We start from the raw sequence: 20,742 nt of genomic DNA on the forward strand, positions 1-20,742 counted from the left end.
ACATCACGCCTTGATTTTGTGGACCCTGGATTTTCGGCACTGTTTAGTGACAGCTGAGACTAAAATCCAGATGTCCTGAATAGAGCTCTGTGTATTTTTCACAATGCCTGACGCCTCCCTGATTTTGAAGTGGGATGGATGGTCAGAAGATGGACCTAGAGATTGTCCAAATTATTTAGTGACTATAAAATTAAATAGGAAAAAAAAATGTGCTAAAAAAGCATGTTTCCATTAAGCTGAATTCATCTGAAAAAGCATCTATGTCTTTGTGTGGAGGGGACTGGTAAATTTCTAAATTTAAAAATGAAAGAGAACATCGAGAAATAAAGCATCTGGGTCATTGCTTAGTCACTAAGAATCTCTGACAGTCTTAACTCTCACTGGCAACCTAAATGATCATTTGTCATTGGTTTCCTGAATGGTTTATCTTTAAAGAACAAATTGTTAAATTTATTTTAACTATTTACATTGCAGAGCAGGGTGTCTTTAATTAGAAGTCCCTTAGAAGTTTCTGATAAATTTGAGTTTTGCTATTATCTTCATTAGTAATACATTTACAAGCCATATTCTAGATTATTTCTGAAAAGATTTCAACAGAGAGCCTCTCTCATCATTTATTCATTCAAAGATATTTGTTAAGTCACTTGTCACATCAGGCTCTGAGGGTACGATTGAGAACTAAGCAGTAATGGTTCCAAACAGAATGTGAAAAATCAAAGAGGCTGCTCCTACTGTGGGAGGCAAATATTAATAAAGTAATCACACAAACATTGTTAAAAATTGTAATAAATTCTATAAGAGAGCAGTACGGGGTACTATGAAAGCACAAACAGAAGAAAGTCATCTCACTTGAGGAAGTGAGATCGGAAGGCTAAGTGGCGCCAGGCCCAAGAGGGATTATATGTTTCTCTAGTCAGAGCAGCATATGAGGGAACAGCACTGAGAACCGCGTCTGGCCATCCTACCTGTATAATATACATTAGTGAAATGATTGAAAAAATTGATACACAAAGGCCTTGAGGTGGGGGACTTGAAATTAGACTCGTGTAGCTAGATATAGTAAGTGTAGGCAGGTTGGCAACAATGAGCTTGAAAAAGTAATACACTCCAGTTTGTGCAGAGGCTCATAAGACATGTTACGATTGGGGCCTTTATCTTAAAAGTAGTGGCATTAAAGAGTTATAAGCAGTGAAGTGACATCTTCTGTCATGGAGAATTAGTGAGAAGAAGAGAGGAAGAGAGTAGGGGTAAGTTGATACAGGGATTCCTGTCTTGGTGAAGGTGTGAGACTCTGACTAGCATATTAACAGTGGATTTAGAGAGAAGTTCAAGGTTCGAGAGATATTTTAGAGATGAAATTGACTGGACTCGGTGATGGATTGGATTGGGTGGGAAGGAGGAAAGAGAAGAGGTCATTCCAGATGTCCTGGGCCATTCTCTTGACTTTGGTGTGTGTAAATGAACCACCCTACACAGCCATTGGTGCCCTCCAGCTCTACTAATGCCATCTGGTCCCGTCTGGACTTTGCCACTACCCTGAACCATTTCACTGCTCCGATATGAGGGAAGCCCAAACCCCTGCGCTACCAGCCACTTCACACCCAGGTTTCTGAGCCTACTCAGGGGAACTGTACTCGAAGAAATTACTGAACCTCTTTGAAGGAAGGCTCAGAGGAAGCAGGATGATAACACCTACTTCATAGGATCTTTGGAGGATATGAATAACAATTTTTACAAAGCCCCTAATACAGTGCATGAGAAGTGCACACAGAGATGTGCCACGAGATAGAAATTACCTTTCTTCTTTCGTCTGCTGGATCTTGAATCTTATACTTCTGGGAATCCCACTAACTTTGTTTGATTTGCTACTACAATAAATGAGCATGTTTTTAACAGCATTTATTTTATCAGATGTTTATACAGACGTTAACCCCATCACACAGCTTATTAAAGATGTGTACCTACTGTCAATTAGGCAGTAACTCTACTTGTAACTCCAAGACAGTGCCTCTTCTAAAGTATAGCTACCCTTAAAAAATGCACAGTATACCACTGACTTCAGCCTCCTATATTAAAGATTTAATAAAATGAAAACGACTCAATTACTAATATCTCAAGTCTATTAATTTCATACATATGTGTAAAATATGTAAGGAAGAGGAAACAATATGTAAACTACAGAGATAAGTGTCCATGATTCTTTGGGGAAAAGATAGGCAAGCACAGAGAAATCTATTACCCTGTGTAACATGTCTTAAAAGAATGGCCTGCTCTTTCTTTGTCCAGACTTTGTTGTCATTGACAAATCATGTAAAAGATCACAATCATCTTTTGTCGTGTGATAGAATAAAAAGATTCACTATTTTTCATCAATAACATGTAAATAAATATTACCAGGTAGTTTTTATTGACTGCAAAATTTTCTTCACACAAATCTAGAATGTTTTCTTACATTTTCAAGATTATTTTTTTCAGAGAATATGGGATTTTTTTATCTTATAAATCGCACATTTTTATTCTAAAAGTTACAATATAGATTAGAATAATTTTGTAAAATACTAATTCTCTTATAAGGGTGGTAAAACTTAAAGTACAAACCACTGTCTGCATGAAAGATTTGCAAAACTACATAAGGGAAACCAAAATCTGGGGTTTGGGGCTTAGTTCTTTAATTTTAGCAAGGTTTCTTTTTAGATGTAGCTAGTGTCTAATATTTAAATTAAAATTATTTTTAAACCAATAAAATAGTAAAATGTGTCATGCTTTTACTTCCAAAGGCTTTACACACACACACACACACACACACACACACACACACACTTCAGCTTTTATTGCCTTTCCCATAACATGACTTTGATCTCCTCCCACAATAGGTGGTTTTGTTCCAACTTAACAGCCTATAAAAAGTTTGTGGTTACATACCCTCATACCCTCATTTACTTGGGATCTGAGTCATGGGAGCAGATGCCAGAAGGCACCCCAATTTAAACCCTCCAGAATTTCTGTGAAGGTATATTAAGGAAATGACACAGATAGTACAACTAGACCCATTTCTTAGTCAAAGAGTAAGTCGTTAAGGCTGTTCATAGAGGGATTCTGGTTTTTATTGCCCTTATTTTTCTAGGCCCCAGGTAAAACAGGATTTTGTGGACTTTATGTCACTCATCCACTCAACAAATATTTATAAGAACTCGCCATTTGCATGGCACCGTTTTGGGCTTATGGCAGTGAAGAAATCCCATTGTCTTGCATTAAGTTTACAGGCTGTGGTTTGATGTAGGAGACCAACTAGAAAACTGGCAGTTAGGATGGAACATAGTGATTGTCATAAAAGGGGATGCACAGGGTGTGGGGTGCAGAGTGTTGGGGTACATAACCCAGTATGGGGTGGTGAGGTAGCCAAAGAAGCATCTCAACATCGTGGAGGAGGACAATCCTTACTTAATCATTAGGACCAGCCAGGCTAGGGGAGCTTGAGGAGCAGAGGGAACAGCAAGTCCACAAGGCAAACCTGAGAGAAAGCCCAGCACATTTGGAGGAACTGCAAGTGTGCCTGATGGTTCAGTATGCCTGGAGTGTGGACTCTAAGGCAGAGAGTGGGGACAGACAAGGACCAAACTGCAGAGGCTTTTATCAGCCAACTTACAACTCTACTCAGAAGGTATTGGAAACCACCGAAGTATCAACATTTCTCCTCTCCCTCCACGTTTTGTGACATGACTCAATAAAGAATAAACCCTATCAATGAGGAAACTGATGCCCGTGCCTTAAGAAAGATAGCCAAAAATTATATTTATAATCACAATTAAGGCAGAACAGCACCTCGGTTTTTATTCTCTAACAGTTCTGGAAAAGCAGTTGTTTTGAACCAGGTAAAATATTCAACCATGAATTATAAGGCCTGCTTGACCTTATAATGTTACATTATTTCTCAGAACACAACCTTGCTGTACAAAGAAAGAAATCAGCCAGGTTAAGGATGAGACTAACTTTGTGCAAATATTTTTATCAATAAAAACAATATCACCTTATATTTTTAAAGCAAATTTACAGCTTACAAATATATATCTTATAATGATTTTATTTGAACCTCAAAGTAATCCATTGAGGTAACTGATATTGATATTCCTATTGTACAGATGAAAAAACTGAGGTTCATATAAATAAAGTATAGCCCAACATAACAGTATTTAACAAGTGGTAGAGCTACTTATTATACTAATTAGTATAAAATTTACTTGTTATACTAGTACTTATTAGAGATTCGATCTCAATATATCTGACTTTAAATTCTATTTTTTTACGAGTATGCTTATAAACCGTAAAGAGACTTAAATTTAGGGCTAGACTAAAATACTTATTTAGATTTTTTGTTATGTTATCAATCACAAGAATTGAACACTTCCTTAAAAAGTAGAAGATAATAATGTCCTTGGACTTCAGATATAAAACTTTATAATACCCATTTGCTGATTTTTATATTTGTTTTGATCTAAGAAAAAAAATGTTCTTTTTTAAAAAAAGAAAATAATTGATTCACTTGAAGTCGTGGTAATTAAAAAAGGCAGTACTAAAAAAATTTATCTTTTGCTACCAGTATAATATATATAAAAATTTAGCTCTGAAAAATTGCCTGCAGAATAAATACATAAAATAAATCTTATTCTCTCTTTGATTTTCATCACAATAGAGGTAATACATATGAAACTTACCTACAATTGCGAAGTTTAACTTTTCTGTCGCAAAAGAAGTTTGAGAGTTTGGAACTACATCATAGCATGTATTTTAGGTCACAGGACTTAATTTTATTTGTATGCCTCATATTTTTAACTCTAGTATAAGTGTGAAGCAAGTACTACATCTTTTACATTATTTTATGAATCATAGAACTTTCCATGTAGTAAACACTCATAAACTTTTAAAATAATAGTACACATAATTATTTTGTTGAAGAGAGAGAAAGTATTCGGAAGAACATTACCAAATTTAGGTAAAGCCACCCCTTGGACCCACCTTCTACTTTCCTGAGTTCCCCTCCAGGCAGTGACCTTAGGTTCAGGGAGCAGAGGGACTCCTGGTAGAGCTTCAAGTATTGAACCATATAACTGGGCATGAAATACTCTGGAAAAAGGACTGAACCTATCTGTTCGCTGCCTGCATGCAACATATAGTGCAATACGAGGTGGAAACTCAGCTATTATGTATTAATCAATGAATGAATCAAAGATAGGAGAGACTTTAAATTGCAGACTATCCTCACGTAAAGAGGGCTGATTTAGACTTGTGTTTTTATTAGGATACACTTGATAATTCCACTGTATCAAATAGAATAGCTTCCACAATGCTAGGTCCATGCAGAGCTCTATCTATCCCTACTAAATTGCCACATAAGTCATTGTCATTGACACTTAAGGGAAAGGGAGTGATGTTAATAAAAATGCTGAGACAACAGTCTACCACCAAAATCCCAAGCAAACTAGGGCTGTCCCAGGTAAACCAGGACCCGAGATTATCCAACTATTGCCCAACTATAAATCCAAACTCCTGCTCTTATTCCAAAAAACTGCTTACATTTGAAAACGTGTCCTTATATAATTAACGGGTTGGGGAAAATAAACCCTCTCTAGAATTGTAGTTTTAAGAAAGTTTATATCCAAGATAGAGTGGTTATTTCTGAGTGTAAAGATTTGGGATAAATTTTAAGATCTGTTTTTTCTTTTTTCTTTCTTTCTTTTTTTTTTTTTTTTTTTTTTTTTGGCTTCTCTGGTTTTTTTCTTTCTTTTCCTCTTCTACAGTAAATATTAAGCATGAACTTGGACTGCTTTAAATTTTTGCTTTTTGACATTAAATTATCTATACATTTTTTTAGAATTTTGTTACTCAATTATTCCACAGAGCATCCCTGGAGAAATCTAGTGTCCTTGTTTCACTGATTAGGAAAGTACAACAAAAAAGATATTAAATGATTTGTTCCTGCTAAGTAGCTTGTTAATCATCAGAAAAAGTACTTGAAAATAATAACAAATAATATTTTGACTATATATTCTTTTGTTAATATCTGGAATTATTATTGATTTCTGTGTGGATGCTATATTATTTCAAATCTATAAATGCAAAGATTCCCAAAAGTGTGATTCCTCAAGAAGTTTTTGCCTGCTGCTGAGACATTCGAGAATTTGCCAGTTGTACCCATCATGAGAAACCTCTTCCTACCTCCTCCGTGCATGATTTATAACTATGTGTTCCAATACAGCAAAGCATAGCAAGTTGAGTTCTACATTTCTATAAACACTACACAGACTATGTCATTATGTTGAAATTGACTAAACCGAGAATGTTTCTAAAACAAGGCCATTTAGATCGTTTTTGATATTTAATTAACTACATTATGATAAAATGAGTCATTTCTTAAAAGTTTATTCTATTTTTTTTTTTCCTTTTAAAAGCAATATAAAAGATTTAGAAGACCAGTAGTTATGCATCTGGCTGGCTGACTGTCTGCCTTCAGCAACTTGCGGGACAGGAATAAGTCAGGAATATAAAAAATGGACATCTCCAGAAGGGACGTTGGTGTCCGTGAAGATGTAAAATTGGCAGGAAGGCACACCCACGTTAACCTAGCATTATAGAAAATGTGACATGTGCAATGTACATTCAGTAACTTCACATGGGATTCATTTAGTTTGTAATCTAAAGAAATCGAACTCTGCTTTACAGTCTTTGCTCAACATAAGAATAAAAACCTTTGGTGAACATACAATGCAATATGCAGATGATGTATTATAAAATTGTACACTTGAAACTTATATAATGTTTTTGACCAATGTCACCCCAGTAAAATTAATTAGGAAAAAAAGAATAGTAATGAATGAAGTGAGTGGGGAGGAAGGAAGAAAATACTCTCATCAAATGTTAACATATAGTTATCAAACTTACTGATCTCGTCATGAGTCAGATTATTCACTAACCAAAGGGTACCTTTTTCTTGACAGAACTATGTATATTACCTATTTCAGTCTATTCTCACCACTCTCTCTATCGTAACTGTGTTTTTCCATAAGACATCGGTTACATCTGAAATGAATAAATGCCTCTTTTTCCTTCTTCACGATGTCTGTGTTTGACGATGTGGACCACCTCATTCCTCTGGAACAGAATTTCGTCTTGGCCTTCCTGAGACAGTGAGTTGCGGCTGTCCTCTTAGCTGACCTGCTTGACCAGTGTGTCATTCCTGTTTACTTCACTGATTCCTCTTCCTGTATATCCCCCAGCTGTGTATAATCCTGAGCACTCGGATATTTTCTCTACATAGTGTCTTCCCTGAAAAATAAAAGCATACACCCAATGGCTTCAGTTTTTACCACTGCACAGCTATTTCCACACTTAGGTCTCTAACCTTGCCTTCTCTCATGACCTCAGTCTAATACTTAAAATAGTCTTATGTGTTTTCACTTCAACATATATGAAATTTAATTTCCACAGCAAAATGATTCCTTCTCCTTTCTTATTTTTATTGGGTCATTCAGTTTTTCCTTTTCATCATCAACACTATTCTTTGGTCACCTATCACTGTCCAAACAATTAAGCTTAATCGATAGAGTGGTTAACAGATACAGAATGCTAAATTTTTAAAGACTTGTTTTCAAAAAGGCAATATAAAAGGTGCTGACAAAAACTATATTTAAAAGTGCTTACAGAGTTAAGAATGGTTTTTACATTTATAAATGTTATAAACAGGAAAATAATATTTTGTGATGTGAAAATTGTTTGAAATTCAAATTTCAGCATAGTTTCGACAGAGACCATATGTCCTGCTAAATCTAAAATATTTACTGTGTAACTCTTTTCAAAAAAAGTTTGCTGGCCCATGGCTTAAAGATTAGTGTTCAATTTATTAAAACAACAAATTCAAACCCTAGTTTGTTCTTAAGCTTTCAAAAACACAGGCGGTTACACACCAGTGAAACCACCATCACCACAATCAAAATACAGAACGTTTCTATCACCCCCAAAAGATTTGCCCCCCACATAGAACATACCTCCCTCTCCTCCCAGAGCCAGGAAACACTGATCTGCCTTTTATCACTATATTAATTTGTGTTTTCTAGAATTTTGTATTAGTGAAATTGTGCAGTAAGTATTCTTTTGTGTCTCTGGCTTTTTTTACTCAGAATACCAATTTTGGCATTCATTCATGCTGTTGTGTGTATCAATAATTTGTCCTTTCTATTGTTATGTGTGTTTATTTTTGTTCGGTTCTATGGAGGTATAATTGACAAATAAAAGTGTAAGGTATTTAGAGTACAAATTGTGGTGACTTGATATACATATGCAGATTGTCAGTGGGCTGACTTGACCCATGACCACAGTTCACTGGATACCCTGCAAATTTTTTTACAGTTAGATGAAACTAAAAGTGAACTTTTGCACAGTCTTTTCTGCATAGAAGAACCACACCAGAGGGCATGAAAATAACTCATTTTACTTTCTTATTGGTATTGTAGTTATTAATATTATTTCATTCTATATACTGGCTATTTTTAGTTGCCTGTGACAGAAATTTCTCAGAATAAATAAAAAATGCTTTTGAATTCTTTTTTTTAATACTTATAACAAGATTTAAATAATTATGATACAGTTGATATCTATATTATTTATATAAAAAAATTTTAAATTCAAAGCTTTTTCTAACTCTATTCATTTCTTACTTTTTATTAAAATCTTAAAAAAATTATTCTCAGATTCAAAACCTCTTCTACATTATTTAGTTCATCTCAGTACTATTGTGACCACCTCCAGCCTTCTCTATCCCTCAGTCCTAAGATTTGTACTTCTGAGAAGTCTCTAATCTAGGAACTCTCAGACGTTTGGTGGGGTCAGGAGTTTGTGTTCCTGTAACTTAAGAAAAAATAAAAAAGCTAAATTTTTCGTTCCTTCGATCTTGTCAGGAACAGTCTGGCTTCTGATAAGTAGTATCATGACTAATTCGTTCTCCATGCTTTGAAACTTAAAAGCATGAAAAACACTTAGAGTCTCAGAGATGAAGCTCTGTAGAGCAAGGTTCAAGAAGAGAGGCTGAAGGAATAGGGATCATATCATCTGGAGTTGAGATTGCTGAGGCGTGACCTAATAATTGTCTTTTGGTTCATGAGCATTTGTCATAAAGACTGAACAAATGTTTCTTATGTCTGTAAGTGACATGCAGAGAAATATGTTCTTAAATTGCAGATAGAAACCCTGATTATATAATAGGAAAAATATCTTGTCTATACTCTGGATATTTATGATAAAAACTTATAGAATTGTTGTTTCTAGGGAATACAGAGTTGAAGATAAACGTTTTGTCAAGCCCAAACCTTGAAACTGAAGGCCTATTACCCACATATTTTAGTTATAGATATTTCTGAAGCCAGCAGACTAAAGCAACTGAACTTTTATTGACTCTACCAGTTCTAAATAAATAATGTCCCTTAGATTAGTAAGAAATTTTAGAAGAATTTGCTATAACCTATGGTGAACACTAGGTAATTACCTATTCCATCCAAATAATTTTAAAAGAATTTGAGTAATAATTGTTCCCTCAGATTTCTAAGGTTTTCAGTTATGCTGACTAACAATGGCTGTCAAGATGAACTCTCTTGTTTCTTTTCTCTGTATATTTAATGCACACGTTAGATTGTGATTCTTATAAAAAAGAACATTAACAAAAGCAACTTAAAGTATGAAAAATAAGAACAGTTTAAAAACATTTCATTGTTATAAAAGGTGAAATTTCTACTTTTCTCATACCTGAAAAAAGTCTACAAATGCAGAAATATTGTATTTGTCTTTTCAATTCTGTCATTGGTATGAAATCTTTTATCATTGCTGCACAATCACTGGAGGAGCAAAATAGCAGTAGGTCAGCGACCCAAGAGCAGTGCAAAGCCAGAAACAGAGGTCATGGGGACTTTGCAAGGGTGTCTGCCAAGTGGAGAGCAAAAGCAGAAAGCTGTGAAACCCTTAAAGAGAAGAAGCCACAAGAAAGACCAGCAGCAATATATAAACCCAGCCCCAGCAGAGAAGCCAGACACAGCCAGAAATCACCTGGGTGCTCAGTACCAAATGCATCCCCCACCAGAGGTTACACTGACCCAGAAGAGCAGAGACCCAGCGGGTGTGGCACTTCATTCTCCCATGAGAGAGTCTTGGCACATGGTACATGTGAAACAGAAATACTAAGCTAAAACAAAATTTTATTGAGCAACTACTGAGTTACCTAACTATAGTGAGAAAATCACAGGACTTAAACCAACGTAACGCTTCAGACCCAAGTCCGTCCCCACACCATCCCACTGATGAAATTTAAAAACCATAATTTCTCATTTAACAAATATTTCTTAAGCTCCTCCTGTGTGCCAGAGACCGTGCTATAAACTAAAAATACAACAGTGAACTCGACATAGTCTCTTGCTTTCTGGGAGGTTACAGTTTAATGTAAGATATTCTTTTTTTAATCCAAAATTTGTAATTTTTAAGCTAGAGAAAGCCTAATTTTAATGAAGATTTCATTCCTCTAACTCTCTTATGCTGCATTGTTTTGTGCACTTTCTTAGGCTATCTAAAAGATAGGTGGTTTTGATTAGGCCACTTGTATGATTCCGCTGCCTATTCCTTAACTATTTTTCATAACAGAATTAATATATATTTGGAGGTTTTGAAATTGCACATTTTCTTTATGTCTCCAAAAACATCATACCTATTATTTTACAACCTTTGTTTCTAAGTTTTAAAAATAAAAACAACAATAATAAATGGTCCATGTGTCCATATTCCTATTATATAGAATCGATCATTACTAATATACTGACAAATTTGCTTAGAGTTTTTTTGTGTTGTCAACTCACTAATTTTGGGGGGAGGAAGGGATAAATATTTATTATAAAGAATTAGAATAAAAGTACAAAGGTTAAAAACTTTTAAAATCATTTCAAACTTCATTCATAAGTAATCCTCATTAACATTAGGTGACCATAATGGAAACAATGATGGCTAGGAATTTTCTAAATTCAATAGCACAAACCACAGATCCAAAAAGCTTAGAGAACCCCAAGAAAAGAAAAGAAAAATATACCTAGTCATATCATAGACTCTTGAAAATTCTAAATAGGAAATCATAAGAGAAGCTTGGGGAAGTAAAGGGAACATTGTATACAAGAAAATAATGATAAAAATTAACACTATTCTCATCAGAAACTCTGGAAAAGAAGACAATGGAATGATATCTTTAAAGTCCCCTAACAAACAAAGGACAGAACCTGTTAACCTAGGATTCTCTATCCATTGAAAATATTTCTCTAAAAGCAATTAGTTACCTATAAGGAAGCTCCCATCAGGTGATTTCTTAACAGAAACTTTGCAGGCCAGAAGGGATTGGCACGAAATATTCAAAGTGATGAAAAGCAAGGTTACTCTATCTATAACCAAGATTACTCTATCTAGCAAAGCTATCATTTAGAATCGAAGAGCAGATAAAGAGCTTCTCAGACTAGAAGACGCTAAAGGAGTTCATCACCACCAAACCAGTATTACAGGAAATGTTAGAGGGACTTCTTGAAGAAGGAGAAGGAGAAGGAGAAGGACGGGGAAGGAAAATGGGAGGGAAGGGGGAGTAGAGGGAGGAAGGAGGAGGAGGGAGGAGGAGGGAGGAGGAGGAGGAGGAGGAAAGAAAGAAAGAAAAAAGGTTAAAAATATGAGTAATAAAATAACAATAACTACATATTTATCAACAATTACTTTAAATGTAAATGGATTAAATCTTCCAATCAAAAGATGGGGTGGCTGAAGGAATAAGAAAACAAGATCCTTACCTGTACTGCCTTCAAGAGACTCACTTCAGATTAAAAGACACACACAGACTGAAGGTAAACAGATGGAAAAAGATATTTGGAAAATGGGAATGAAAAATAAATAAATAAACCTGGGGTAACAATACTTATACCAGATAAAATAGACTTTAAAACAATGACTAGAACAAGAGACAAAGACAGACCCATTAATTTCACTTCTGGGTATTTATTAGAAGAAACTCAAAACACTACTTTGAAGGGACATGTGAATTTATATGTTCATTGAAGCATTATTTACAATAGCTGAGATATGGAGTCAACCCAGGTGTCCATCAGTGGATCAATGGATAAAGAAGATGTTACACACACACACACACACACACACACACACACACACACACACACGCACACATACACCAGAATATTACTTCCGTAGCCATAAAAATAAAAGAAATCTTCTATCTGTAACAGCATGGATAGACCTAGAGTGTATTGTGCTGAGTGGAGTAAGTCAGACAGAGAAAGATAAATGCCATATGATTTCACTTACATTTTGGAATCTAAAGAACAAAATAAATGAACAAACAAAACAGCAACAATCTGATAGATACAGAGAACATTTTGAAGTTTGCCAGATAGGAGGGTGGTTGGCGCGGGGGGTGGGAGGGGGGCGGGTAGTAGAAAAGAAAGAAGGGATTAAGAAGTACAAATTAGTAGTTACAAAACAGTCATGGGAATGTAAAGTATAGCATTAGGAATATAGTCAATAATATTGTAATAACTATGAACCATGTCCTATGGGTACTAGATTTATTGGAGTGATCACTTCATAAGTTATATAAATGTAAAATCACTATGTTGTACACCTGAAACATATTATGTGCCAACTATAATTGAAAAATAAAAGAATGATTTAAAAAATATTTTTCTAAAATGAAGGTGGAATAAAGACATTTTCATGCAGACAAAAGCTGAGCAAATGTATTTCTAACAAATCTGAACTACAGGAAACGCCAAAAAGTTCTGCAGACTGAAGGAAAGGGGAAATAATATGCAAGAAATCCAATTCTACAGAAAGGAATGAAAAACATGAGAAAGAGCCAATAAATCGTTAAATGTAAAAGGTCATTTAAAAAATTATTCCTACTTTACACATTTCTATGTCATTAGGTCTCCTTAAAGGCCATTAACTATTTTTAAAGTAAAAATAATAACATTACATGAATCTCATTCCAGACATCTTTCTAGCCATACTAAATATTATCAGTTGCCTAATACAAATAAATTTTTTAAATATAACCATGTTATAGTTGCTATAATATACAAAATTTAATTTCAGTCTCCTTGAATTTGCCACAAGAAAAACTAAAATGGAAGAGAAATAATTACCAAATTTCAAAAAATACTTCTGCACCACAAAAGATATTCTAATTACCACAGGAGAGGCAAAAAGTTTCTCTTAAATTAAGAAAAGAAATTTTAAATAAAGGAATGGAATCACTGGTTTTTATCACCTAGGTATTTCAGTTTCATAGTATCAATTACTTTATACTAAAAAAGATGATAATTCATCAATACTCAGATGTCTTCCCATCTCCACTGTTCCCAACTCAGGCATTTATTTTTAGTTAATATTATGTTTTTTACATTGTCTAGATACTTAACATTTACACTTGAGTATGTAAATATAATTCTCATAGTTTTTTTCAGTATTAGTTCTATATCTAAATGCATATAGATCTTTTACGTGATCCTTTTGCTATCTTCATTACTGAATTCTGTTTTTTTGCTCTCTATGGGCAATTCATGTCTTTATTGGTTATATTTTATTATCTTATAGTTTGGGAGTTCCCCTCAAGAAGATTTGTGAATGCTGAATTCCCAGCATTTTTTTTTATGTTTGATAGTTCCAAATGCTATATTGCCTGAGTATAATATTCTTGGACCATTTTTTTCTCAGAACTTAAGAGATATTGTTCCATTATCTTTTAACACTAAAAGTTGATGAATAGAAGTCTGAAGTCATCCTAAAATTTACCATTAAGAGATATGGAAATTAAGGAACCTATACCAAAATTTCCCTGGTCCATGGTATTATACTTTTAATCTCTAGATTCAGTTCTTTTTCAGTATTTTTTAGGAAACTTTTCTTATATTAACATTACATCTTTTCATTCATCTTCAGTTATAATCATCAGAACTCCTATTTATTTCCAAGATAGCAATTACCAATCCTTAAGTATTTTTGTTAACCTATTAGCTTCTTTAATTCCTTTCATCTCTGTCATTTTCATCTTGAGTAACTGGATTTATATTAGCAAAATATCTTCCTTTATTTTCAAATTCTGAGTCATGATATGTCTCACTTACAACCAGTTTCAGCTCCTGATAGTACTGTTGTTCATCAGTTGTCATGGCATGGAGTGAGATATGTGGTGTTTTTAAAACCAATCCCTCATTGCCTATAGGTCTCTAGCTTTTTATTCTTCAAATATATTAAGTGCTGGCACCACTCTAAAATTTAATATCTAGACTGATTCAATTCTTTGTGTTTTAATGGTAGGCTAGGCACTGTTACCTGCATATTTTTATCATATATCATTGGTCAAAACTGTGAGAATCTGAAATAAATACTAGAAACAGAGGCCATATAGAGTCAATATGTCAGATTGTTCACATTTAGCTCAGGGTTGCTGTGAGTTCTTGCTGTATGGTGTGCGAATGCTTGTTGGTGGAGGACAAGTGTGAAGTCTGTCACACTAGAAAATTGGCTGTGAGTGAAAGATAGCAGTCAGAGTGCAGGAGAAATAAATCATGAACTAATGATTCACTTTATTTAGAGACAAATAATGTTAAAGAAATGTGTCTACGCAGTTGTTAAATGGGTTTATTTAATGCATTTGATACTTTAGCCACTTTCCTGTAACCTTAAGGAATTGTGGGGTGGCAGAGGATTGCTGACTTAAACAGCTTGAGTGCAATTATGGTTTGAATACCTGAGCTTTACCCTCTTCTGAGATCTTTTTACAGGTCCTGCAAAGTTTTACCGCTCCTAGTTGAGGGCTGTTTCTTTGCCCTCACAGGGGACACTCTCAAGTTTCAGATGAGTTCTCCAAATCAATATGAAGCCCAGTGACTTCACTTCCTTCAGAGACAGGGCTTAATCAATTTCTCATCTGCCACCACTCCTTGGTTAAATTTGTCAAATGCCAATGTTGATTCTTTCTCACTTCATATGGAACTGATGGAAGTTATTGAGATCATCAGCCAAAATCTCCTGTACTTATTTTGCTCCTTTATGAGGTTGAAAATATTTATTAACTCCTTTAGACTATTATGGTCTCATTGGTATCTCACTGAATGTTTTTTTAATGAGTTTAAATTCCTGAATTAAAAGAAATACAGAATTAGCCATAGTGAGTGTGGTCAATCCAGATCCAATGTAACTAGAGACTTTAGAAAGCATTTTTCATCATTCTATTAGGAGATCCAACTAAATAATCAAAACAGCAGTCCTCAGAAAGAACCCCCTTCTCTGTAAGCCTTTACTAGGTAAAGAATAGGAAGAACAGATGGATGAAGTATGTCCTGCTTTAAAATAGTTAACTTACTATTTTGTAGGATATTATTGTCTTTGTGAGCAACCTGAGAGAAGGAGCCAAACATTTTTGCATCTCAGTGCCTGGCAGTGCACATAGTGGGTAGTCAGCATATTGGATTGAATAACTGAGATTCTGGATTCTCTCTTAAAATTCTTTTACAGACTCGCATACAAAAGAGAGCCTGAGATTTAACACAGTGTTTGGAATAGAGACTTGTTTTCACTCTGAGGTCAGAAACCTCCACAGCTGAGTACTTTGGATAATGAAGTTTCCTTTTCTAAATTTGCCCCGCCTGGGCTGAACACAGGCAAATGTCATACGATCTGCATTTAAACATTCTTTTCTTTCCATTTTAACAGTGTTTATATTTCCTAGGGCACATCTAAAAGACTCAAAGTATTTACTGTATATGTAAATAGTCTTTTAAGAAAAAAAAAATACATGCAGTGTTCACAGGCAAGTTATTTTCAGCAGTCATTTCCTTTCCTGAAGCACAAAAGGGTAGATATAAAAACAAACAAGAATGTGCTGTTTTAACAAATGAGTCCTTAGAGATGGATTTTAAAGTATGTTTTTTGTTTCCTGATCTAGCTTTTACCCTATCACTTCGTAACACTTAGAGAAATCCTGAAATAAATCAGTGACATTCTCACAGTTTTTAAAGCTGACAGTTTAATTTTTTTCCTGTTTTGTCTATCGCTGTGGCCAACGTAATTAGGTCATACTCATGTGAAAAATTACTTGTGCAAGAAAAATTTTGGATGTGTATGTGTGTTTCCAGGAAGATTTGTTTCAGCTAATGTTCACAACGTCATTTGCACGTGAAAATAATTCCAGAAAAACAAAACGGCCCTAATTCAAAAGGAAATAAATGTTTCTGTTACTAATTTTTTATCATAATTAAAGTAATTACATTTAAAATATTTTAGCAGATAAACCACTGATTTTAAAACATATTTGTTAATTTTGTGGACTAGATGCCAATCTGGGAAGGGGTTATTCCAGCAGAAAGGGGAGAAAGGCCTTATTTGTAACTATTCCAGAAAAGGTAACAGAAACCAAATGCTAGCGACCTACCTTGCAGACTGTCCTCTGATTTCATTTTATATTAAAAGTTGGTTATAATTCTTATGCCTTGTGTATTTTCTAATAAATTTTTTCCTATTTATACCAGTAAATTTCAAGCTAAGTATATTATTTACTTTATTGCTTCTACACTCCCAGAAATGTTGGAAACTATGGGAGAATCCAAATTCCACAGTATGAAGATACTTATTTGTGTTTTATGAAAAATCTTGACATTAATTCCTTTTCTTTAATAAGTTGAGTGTATTGCTTTCATTTTGTGAATTAATTTAAGAATTTTAGTAATTCAGGAGATTCTTATTTGCTTCCCAAATTTAAACACCAGGATTAAGATACAAGAGGCACAATTTAACATGTTTTATTGGCTGAGTGTAAAGGTCAAAATTAACAAGCTTTATAGCAGCACCATTAGACATATACAGTAGATCCCTTGTAGAAATCATGAAGGAAAGCAGTGTAGGCCCTGTTGGGAACAGAAATACAAAATTTGAGTTGCTATCTGTGATGGAAGCCAAGCAATTGTCAAGAATTTGACTAGATTGCAAAAGAATTTAAAGGGCCAGCAGATCTTTAAGAATGCACAAGATAGCTTTATTGTTCTTATGTAACATTTACTGAGAGGCAAGGCATGCTGAATATTAAGCAATCCACAGAATTCCTCTGCATCCCTACCCAGTGATTCTATTTCTGAATGAGATAAGTGGGTGAAATAGATAGATAAACTCAGAAGGCTTAATTAGTGCTGCCCTTCCATAATCCTACAAGGTGGGTGGAGCTTTAGTTCCTCACTTCAGCCATTTTGCTAGGAAGAAAATGAGAATAAGTGAAATCTGAGAAAAGACAGTAATTTCTGGAGGCAAGAGATTTGCTTTTTAAAACAAAATGTACACAGCTAATCGGATATACTTCTGCAATTCTGTTTTCTTTTTTTTTTTTTTTTTGTATTAGTTGGGCTGCATTTCAGTTACTTATGTTTTAACCAAGAAAAAATGATTTCTTAGCGAGAGGGCAGTTTTCCCAAATGACATAGAATAACTTTTCATGACATTCAGAAATTTACAGTGCCCTCTTGCTAGTCTTCTAACATGTTCTCTAATTCACAACTTTGGGTAGAATTTGGAGAACACTCGTAGAAAATCACTCTGCTTATAACTGTGTTTATTCCTCAGCTATGGTTGCAGACTTCCTTTACATGCTAGTGTTCTTTTTCTTTGACAGGGACTTTATGTTTTTGTGGTCTATTTCATTCTACACAACCAGACGTGTTGTCCTATGAAGGCCAGTTACACGGTGGAAGTGAATGGGCACCCAGGACCCAGCACAGCCTTCTTCACGCCTGGGAGTGGAATGCCTCCTGCTGGAGGGGAAATCAGCAAGTCTACCCAGAACCTTATCAGTGCTATGGAGGAGGTGCCTGCCCTTGCCTTTGCCCTTGCCCTTGCCCTTGCTCTTGCTCTTTCGCTGTCTCTGTCTCTCTCCCATAGAAGGCCTTTCCATCTCATAAAGAGTACAAGTTAAATGGTGCTACATGACTTTTAAATCTTTTTCCTGCTGACGTCCTTTGATCTATGGTATTTGATTTGCCTACTATGGTATCAAGCCTATTATTGAATTCATTTTCTTCCCTGCTCTTTGACATATACTAACCAGCAGTTTGTACTGGGAAATCAGTCATCTCTTTCTTCAAAATCTTCCAAATTTGACATGGCAGTAACTGAATCTGCTTCAGAAATGTTTTTTTAAATACTGTTCTTCCTAAAAATACTGACACAACTCTCTTCCTTCACGCATCTCAACTCACTACTTCAATCCCAGCAAACACTCAGTGAAAAGAAAATAGGCCAAAACTCTTTTTAATTTAAATACCAGAAAATATTTTAGACCAAAGGCTTGAAGAGTGCTTCAGCAGCACTACTAGAAAATCTATCCAGGATGTCCTCTGTAAAATCTACCTCCCATAGCTCTCTGCATTCTTTCCACATCATATTGGTTTCCTACGTCTAAATCATATTACCACCAACCTGTCAGTAATGCCACCATAGCACTGGGACCATTGCCTAGATTTTAAAATATACCTGAAGACATTTGTCCAGGAAGAGATGGTATGCAGGTCCCTGACGATTCCTGCAGTGCCTAAGATGTGTTTGTCTGCCATTCCTTACTAAGCTCATTCTGCCCTCTCTGTATTAAAGAGCCAAGGGGAACTGTACTTGTCTTTGCATCTTGAAAAATGTCAGGAAATCAAAGTGCATCAGTCTGAAAAGGAAGCAGTTTATAGATAGGTAGGTAGGTAAGTAGGCAGGCAGGCAGATAATCTACCTGCCTAGTGATATTTTTTCTCTTCCATATTAATGTAGAAAGTAATTTTATTCATAGGTTAAAATTAAGGTAAATGATCAAAATTAAGTGCAATATTTAAAAATCAGAATATGTCTTTAGTACTCGTAAATATTAAGAGATCTGATACCATTTCTATATCCCAAAAGATCTTAAAACTGAATTATTTTCACATCCAAGTTAATAACGATTGAAATGGTATTTTTAAGATCAGCAATTCAGGAGTGAATCTTTAAAAACATTGCTTTTGTATTTTTTCATCAGTTACCCAGTTCAGCATTTGCCTAGACCTGAACTATTCGGTGCAATAGCCATTAGCAATGTGTGGCAATTTAAATTTAAACTAACTAAAATTAAATAACCTTAAAAATTACATTCATCAGTCACCCTGGACACGTTCAAGTGCTCAAAAGCCACATGTGTCTGGCAGCTACCATAATGGAGAATGCAAATGTCAAATATTTGTATCATCACAGAAAGTTCTGTTGAACAGTGCTGGTCTAGATGTTCAAATTCTTAGTAAAATTTTTTAAGGTTTGTCTTCTTGCAAATTTATTTCTGTAGTTAGGCCACGCTTCTCAGATGAGGCATCCCTGTAGTGGCTCAGAAAACCTTATCCTGGGAGGCAGCAGCTGTGATAGTTCAGTTCCTGGGCTCGGGCCACTACTTGAATGTTCGTTTGGGGTGTTGCACAGTGGCATACCCTGAAGTGTGCTCTGCATTCCTCAGAGGCTTAGAATTGGCCTTGATCCAGCAGTCAGTGAGTGACTGTCAGAGACATTCTAGAAAGTCATTCAGAGAAAGGAAAGCTTTAGGAAAGAAGGGATTAAGGGATTGTTTACCAGTAACCAAGAGGGAAGTAAATATATTGAATTATTTTAGGATAGGCCTATCTTTTTTATCATTTAATTTTTTAAAAAGGAGGAATTTAGAGCTATCAGAGAATCTTTTTTTTTTTTTTCAATTCATTGTGTCCTCCTAGGTAGCTACTATATTTAAAATTCTATGTTGTATCTTAGATTAAAGATTAAGAGGGTTCTTCCCCAGTTCTTATATTTTTTAACAGTTTTCTTTGCACATATTCTACAAAATATGTATTTATTGATAGGGTTAAAAATAATTTTTTTCTCACACATGACAGTTTAGAAATCTACAACTAATTTTAATAGAGAAATCATTTAGAATCACCAGATTAGATTGTCTCAGGGAGAAACATACTTTTTTAAGGAACAAAGGTACAATTAAGGGTCTTAATTCTAAACAGATCCTTTTCACTTGTTCTGTGTAATGAAATGCAGATACAATTTTTTTCTGTAGGTTCCAGAGTAAATAGGTATATATTCATTTTATGGTTTCCTTTTCTCCCCACCCCAATCCAAAAAGGTGCCACCTGACTGGGAGAGAGGATCCTTCCAGCAAGCCAGTCAGGCCAGTCCTGACTTAAAGCCAAGTCCACAAAATGGCGCCACATTCCCTTCCTCCGGAGGATATGGCCAAGGGTCACTAATAGCTGATGAAGAGTCCCAGGAGTTTGATGACTTGATATTTGCATTAAAAACTGGTATGTATGGAACCACAAACTACGTTAGAAGTAGGCACTCTTGCTGTGCTACAGTTTGTATCTTCTTCGCATGGAACTGCAGAAGTACAATCAGTCACCCTTAGTACACCCTGATTCTCATGACCTATTTCTAATCCCAGCCCAACTCTAGGATATTTTGTTCTTGGCACCAAATGTAACACAAACTAAAAATAATTTATAATTTGTTTTTAAGAAAAAAAAAGCATACTCTTAACTAAATGTAAATATTTCTATCCTGGAATCTTTCTAGAACATCAGGCTACTACTTAAAATGTTCAATGTTGTAAGTCATCCTGGTAGGGATTTC

At 34.9% G+C, this 20,742-nt stretch overlaps 1 protein-coding gene across 1 annotated transcript in view; it reads left to right on the forward strand.

The window, feature by feature from the left end:
• Nucleotides 1–20,742, forward strand: part of ADGRV1 (adhesion G protein-coupled receptor V1) — a 471,657-nt gene that overhangs the window by 442,415 nt on the left and 8,500 nt on the right. The window contains 2 exon segments of the mRNA XM_039875052.1: nucleotides 17,735–17,926; nucleotides 20,237–20,414. Of these exon segments, the coding sequence (XP_039730986.1) occupies nucleotides 17,735–17,926; nucleotides 20,237–20,414 (370 nt within the window).

This window comes from Pteropus medius, unplaced genomic scaffold, assembly GCF_902729225.1.
Source record: "Pteropus medius unplaced genomic scaffold, Ma_sr-lr_union100, whole genome shotgun sequence".
Lineage (NCBI taxonomy): Eukaryota > Metazoa > Chordata > Mammalia > Chiroptera > Pteropodidae > Pteropus > Pteropus medius.